At 45.1% G+C, this 6,517-nt stretch overlaps 1 protein-coding gene across 1 annotated transcript in view; it reads left to right on the top strand.

Annotated features, from left to right (window-relative positions):
* Nucleotides 1–2,485: 2,485 nt before the first annotated feature.
* TMEM117 (transmembrane protein 117) overlaps nt 2,486–6,517 on the top strand; it is a 310,171-nt gene continuing 306,139 nt past the window's right edge. Inside the window, exons 1-2 of the mRNA XM_074942172.1 lie at nt 2,486–2,668; nt 5,078–5,382. Coding sequence (XP_074798273.1) covers nt 5,106–5,382 — 277 coding nt within the window. The 5' untranslated portion in view covers nt 2,486–2,668; nt 5,078–5,105. The remainder of the gene's footprint in view (nt 2,669–5,077; nt 5,383–6,517) is intronic.

Below are 6,517 nucleotides of genomic sequence, written 5' to 3'. Positions count from 1 at the left end.
TCTCATCTCAAGCTCTTTCCACCTATGGAATGCTCTCTGGTGATTTGCTGCCTTCTCATGGCATGCCAGATTTCTAGCCAGATTTTTCCAGTCCTTTGTTCCTGTCGAACCCAATGTGACTGGAACATTAGACTGGAAGAGTTTGCAACAAAAACAGTATGCAGCATTTTGGGTTTTTGAGTACATAAGCCATGGCCTCTCCACTTTGTCACCACTGGGGATTTCATGCCAGTAATGTGTTGGATGGAAACTTCTGTTTTCATTGTCTTTGGGAAACATGAAGTTTTTCACTTGCTGTGGCCCATGCAGTACAAGGAAGTCCCTCAGGCTACTGCTCAAGTGGGTCCACAGTCCTGAATCACCTAGACTTAAGGAACTAAACTCAGCAGCAGCTGTTTCTTGCGCCTCCACCACATTCTTCTCTGATCTACACTTTTCTTCAGGAATATGCATGGTTACATCCATTTGAGATGGAGATATGGATGCTGCAGTAGCTGCCAGGTCACCTGTACTCTCACTAACTGGAAGATCAGGCATCTCCTCACCACTCACATCCTCACTGGGGCCAGAAGGCTCACCATGAACATTTGTGTTTATGTATCTCAGGAGAGCTCCTTCCTGCTTAGATAGAAAAGCTTCCTTTGCTTTCTTTCTTTTTCTGAATGCTGCTCCAGAGGCGTGTTTTCTTCTTTCACTCATGACTGCTGTTCTGTGCCAGCTGTAGTGGCTCTCAACACTCAGTTGAAGGGGACAAATAAACAGGCTGGTAGCAGGGCCTGAGTGAGGGAAGATATCAGCGTCTTAAGGGCCTAACTGGCTCCTACTACTTCAGTTGACTGCCTGTTCTCCTCAAGTGGGTTCAGGAAAGCAGCAGGAAACAGGAAGCTCCCTGAGAAGCTGGTGTTAATCAGTCCAGGCTCCTGGGGGTGCTAGAGAGGTACATAAGAGGCTCCTCCTCCTCTCTCTCTCTCTGCAGCTCCTGCTGCTTTCTGCTATTCCCTCTCACCTTTTCTCCTGCCTGCCTGTTATGTCTCTTGTGCTCTCCTTTCTCCAGCACAGCACTCCACCATCTCTGTGCATCTAGAGCAGAGAGAATACATATGCACCAGCAGCAGACACCATTTTCTACACTCTGGGTCCTAGTGGCGCCCTCCCACAGTCTGGCACCTGAGGCGGCTGCCACAGTTCGCCTCATGGTAAGACCAGCTCTGGGCCCAGCACTACCAATGGGAGACATTTACCCCCCAAAACTATCTTAAAGAGCCCCCAAATTATTTTCAGAGATGCCAAAATTATAAATCACAGCAAAATACTGACACAGTGGCCAAATTTTACTCTCCTAAAGTCTTAAAATCCGGTATTTTCCAGGGATCTAACTAACTAGCCCGCCCCTGGACTCCAGGAAGATGGTTTTTTTTTTTTTAAAATAGTGACATCTTGGGTCCCCAAAATACCCACTTTCACCCCCCCCAAATAATGGGACCCTAGAACTGGTCTTGCTTTATGCATTACTATCTATGTTACAATGCAAATTTACTGATAGCATTCCAGAAACTTATCTGTGGGTGCCAGCTCTAAGGGTCAAATCCTGGGGAGGATATCTGCAATAAAGAGTCAGGCAACCTCACCCAGCCACACTACTGTGCAGCTAGGTTTCAGCCAATAATACAGCAGTAATGGATGTGCACCACTGCTTCCCACTAAATGCATGATTTTGATTCATGGCCATGCTGACCGTGTCCCTGTCTTGCTGACAATCTCCCTCCCATGGGACTGCCGTAGAGGTCCTCTTTGCAACCTTAGGGCTTGCTGAGTCCTCTTGAGAGAGGGGTCTTCACTGTTGTTATTCCCACATTTTAAACTGCCTTTGGGCTTTCTAGGGGTGCCACAGAATGTGCCCCTAAAAGGGTTAATAATCCACCCATTTGTAAGATTTCATACAAGGGTATCCTGTGCAACGTTGGATTCAGCGGCCAGAAATGGGTGTTGGGAACCCATCTCCATGGGGCCTGATGAGCCATTGCCTGCCCTCCCATAATTGCTTTTGAGCCACCGGCTCCCCGTTCCAACATCTTCGTGGGGGAAGAGAGGGTCTCGCATTGTGTAACAAAGAGAAACGCTTTCCAAGCAGTCCCCGCAGGAGGCTCAGAATGGAGCCGTACAATTGCACAGGTGGCGCTTAGATACCGGACCCCGCCCGGTAAAACTCGGAAGCGTCCACGCGTGTTTTCTGCCCCACGCGCAAACGGCTCTGGCCGCCGCATTCCTTCAGGCCAGGGGCGGGAAATATCCCGCGTCTCTCCCCGAGCGGCGGAAATGAGATTCCCGCCGCGCACCCCTGCTTGTGCGGTCGGCTCTCGTCCTTCGCTCGGCCCCCTCTCGGGAGCTGCCCGGCTGCTGACCCGGGCCGTGGGCGCGCGAGAGGAGCCCAGCTGCCAAGCCGGCTGGGCAGGCAGCGAGCGGGTCCCCGCGCCGGGCGCCTGCTCCAGGGGCGAGCGCTGCGCAGGCTGTTGGCAAGGAGGGAGGCCCTGTGAGGTCGGCGCAGCAGGAGGACGCGGGCCAGCCAGCGGCTGGTATTTATAGCACCGTGACAGCAGCGCCCTGGCGGAGCCGGAGCCTGGCTCACGTAGGCGTTTCCCGCTAGAGCAAAAGGTGGCTTCCGAGCTCGGTGAGTACATTGCATTTGTCCCTGCGTATAACAGGCCAGCTCCCCCCCCCCCCCCCGCGCCCTTCCCCGCCACCCGTGGGCGAGAGGGAGCTTCAGCCTGGCCCCGCAGCGGCTGTGGCCACACTGCAGCGGGATTTCTCCTGACGATGGGCAGGACTTGGCGCGGAGAAGGGGGCTGCTGCAGCCAGTCGTGTGACACCCCCGGCGGGGGAGATTACAGCCCCTCTTCTGCCCGTATGATGTTGGCAGGATTCTTCCCAGGCAGGCACGGAAGCGGGGGTGTGCGCGCGCGTGGGTGGGTCTATCACGGTGTCAGGTTCTGCTTTCCCTAATAAACCGCATTCTGTTTTGGTTGGAGACAGTCGGTTTTAATGAGCTCCACTTATTAATTCTAAAAAGATTTTTTTTAAAAAAGCCAAATTCTTGTATTGCCCAGGAAATAAAATAGGTTAAATGAGCATGCTGCAGTCCACACGTGTTTTTAAAAATTATCCCCAAATTTCAGAACCTTTGCTAGATGCAAAGAGCACTCTTCTGTTTATTTTCTAACCTAATGCAACTAGTTAAAGCATTGGTTCCTGTTGTGACCAAATAATGTCCAGTCAGCTATGCTTTTGCTCGCTATCTGGTAACTCTAGGTTAACCTGGTGGCCAAAATATTGGGTGGACACACAATTGTCTTGTCTCTGCCCACCCACCTCTTAAATTTAAGATGTCTAATTGAATAGAATAATTACGACTTTTCTTCATGCTAACAGTAGCACAAAAAGAAGACAGGAATGTACTGACTTCGTAGTCTTAAAGGTAGCTTTGGTTTCTTGATGTCTGTGACATTGCTAAAGTCCTTAGCTTGTTTGAGTAATAACTTCCCACTTCAGGTCACTTTCTTCAATTCATAAAGTTCTTCCAAAGATCACATACTTCCTTGTACTAGCTAAGCAACTTTTAAACATACTAATATATTTTGTGCTTTCTCTAATAAAATTTTTGTTTTATATGAAGTTTGGCATTGTTGCCCTGACTAGTAAATGGAATCTGTTGTTTTTTTAGTATTTACTGAATGTAATATAGGAATCTGACAAAAAGAAAAATCAGATATTGAATTTTTTTTAAAAGTGCCTACATAAAGAGCTATACTTATCAGAGAGATCTTTGTCATTGAAACAAGTATTATGCCGTAAACATTTTCAAGAAGCATCTTTTTTTTCCCCAGGTTGTATGACACTGGCAAAAAACTGGTTTTTTTTGTTCAGTCATGTAGACTATATTTTTAAATGCTCATCCTGTAAAAAGAACTGTTGGATTACTCCCCCTTCCACCCAGCCTGCCCACCCTGGTCTGGTTGCTTTGAACAACTGTAGTATTCTATTGCACTCCTGGCTTGGTGTCAGCATGAATATACAATGCACCTACACTCTGAAAAGTTTACATAGAGACAAATATGTAGATGGAAAAGCACTGAAACGGACCACATTGGGGGAAAAAATAAAAATCTGTGCTCTAATAAGTAAACATTTCAAAATTAGAATCGTTCTTGTATTCATGCAAAGTTGTTTTGAAGTGCAGGAAATGGGAGTGCCCTGCTTGTAAGGTTGCATTTCATTATGGCCTTTATCCCAAACCAATTGAAGTAAATAGAAAGACTTCCATTGATCTCAATGAGCTTTGGGTCAGGCCCTCCATGTGTAGTAATCTCCGGTGCTGTTATTGAGACATTTATAAATCTCGTAGGTGATAAGAGAATGGACTATGTGGTTTTCATGCGGACTCAGTCCAGGTTCTTTTGAAAAAGGTGATGGAGTAGATTTAGTAGTAGGCCTGGGATCTATGTGTATGTGTGCAGGGGTGTTGGAACAATTTGTATAGTGGGGGGTGCTGAGACCCATTTAACCAAACTGTAAACCCTGTATATAATGGAAACCACTTGAAGCCAGGGGGTGTGGCAACACCGCCAGCACCCATAGTTCCAGCACCTATGTATGTGTGTCAAAGAAGAGGTAGAAGGAGGGATGAAAGATTTGGAGGCCTAGCTATATCTTTTTGAATGCATGAGACGGGCACTATGAATTTCAAGTGCCATATAACATGTTTTGTGCTGACCCATATTCATGTGCCATTTTAATTGTGATGTAGTTGTACTTTAATAAGAATGTAGACATTTTAAAAATAAAAATGGTGTGCTAAAATGTATAGCATGCCTTTGCTGAAACTAACAGGAAGTCTTAATTTTTCTTTGCCTGGGTTCTAACACAGCTTTTGATTGGAACTGTTTATCACTGGGTTAGTCTAGAATATCAAAAATAAATCACTGAAAATGTAAAGTGGTTTGACTTTTGAAATGTCTAGGCAGCTTCCGAATTCCATGCTGATTGGTGTGTATAACAATGTACTGATATCTTTTATACACAGGCAAACAACTGTACTGAAGTATTTGAGAATGGATAAAGGCTTCCGCTACTACTTCCAGCACCCCTGGTCTCGCCTAGTTGTGGCTTACCTGGTGATCTTCTGTAACTTCTTAATATTTGCTGAGGATCCAGTATCTCACAGTCAAACAGAAGCTAATGTTATTGTTGTTGGCAACTGCTTTTCGTTTGTAACAAATAAATACCCTGGAGGAGGAGGCTGGAGGTTTCTGAAGGTGCTTCTGTGGCTACTTGCCGTTCTCACAGGATTGATAGCTGGGAAATTCCTGTTCCATCAGCGTTTGTTTGGTAAGTTCTGTAATGCATTAAATGACTTCTCACTAATGTTAACACTGTGTAGTTCTCTTTTTAAGCTTTGTATTCTTTATAATGCTTAAAACTTTGCAATACAAACCCTCTAAAACAATGATGCAGAATGCCCTAGAGAATGTACAACAAAGATTACATTCTTGTGACACAGAGACCCATTGGTGCCAGCTGGCAAAGGGTTCAGTACTCTGTCAGCAATTCCTAACAGGCCTCACAACTCACTACAACTGAAACACTGCTTTCATAGTATTTATCCATAAAGAATGTCCTGTAAGGTATCTAATACAAGCGTATGTCATACTGATCTTCATAATTGTGAGATATATGTGTGGATGATATTTAAGAAGTTATGTATATAGACTGAAAATATATCCTGAGAGTCTGTATCGAGGTGTGAGCCACCAGCACAGAGGCGTTTCAGACCAGGAGTGCTTGTCCATCTAGCAAATTGAGATGTACGTTAAGCGTTGTATATTTTTTCACAGTGGGCCTCCCATCATTGATTTGAACTGAATGCTAATAAAAAAAAAAAAAGAGACATGGGACGTCAACAGGAAAAACAAGTAACGGGGGAAAAAGTTTTATCTGGGGGTGCACTTCAAAGGTTTACTGGACTGTAACAAGGGGACAAGTAAAGCATTTTGTCATCTGGCGCTTCAGGAAATAATCAGGCAGTGTGATTGCATTTATAAGAACAGGATCTCAACCAGGGTTGGTTGAAAATTCTGCAAATAGGCTTTGGGATGAGATAAAACTATTTTAGACAAGGATTTTAGCCTGTTAAAGTTAAGTTTAGTTTATGAAATGCATGTTATACCTTTTTGTTTTCTACATCACCATTTCTGATTCAGTTATCCTTACTCAGTATTTCTTGAATCTTAATCTGATGATAAACTTATGATTTTCACTATAAATGTATATCTCAGTGCTGTGATATTATCAAGGACCTAATCCTGAATTGTACCTATCAAGCTGTGTGTACACTGTTCTTTCGGGGACAGCTTTCTGGTAATTTCTGTGAGCGTTCAGCGTTAGGGGCTGGGTGTTAGAGGGAACACTTCAAGAACTTGAGGGTTGGTGTGAGCCTATTAGTAAACTGAACTGAGAGTGCGAG

The sequence above is a fragment of the Natator depressus genome, chromosome 1 (genome assembly GCF_965152275.1).
Source record: "Natator depressus isolate rNatDep1 chromosome 1, rNatDep2.hap1, whole genome shotgun sequence".
Lineage (NCBI taxonomy): Eukaryota > Metazoa > Chordata > Testudines > Cheloniidae > Natator > Natator depressus.
Note: the sequence above shows the minus strand (reverse complement) of the source record. Positions and strands in the feature narration are given on the sequence as shown.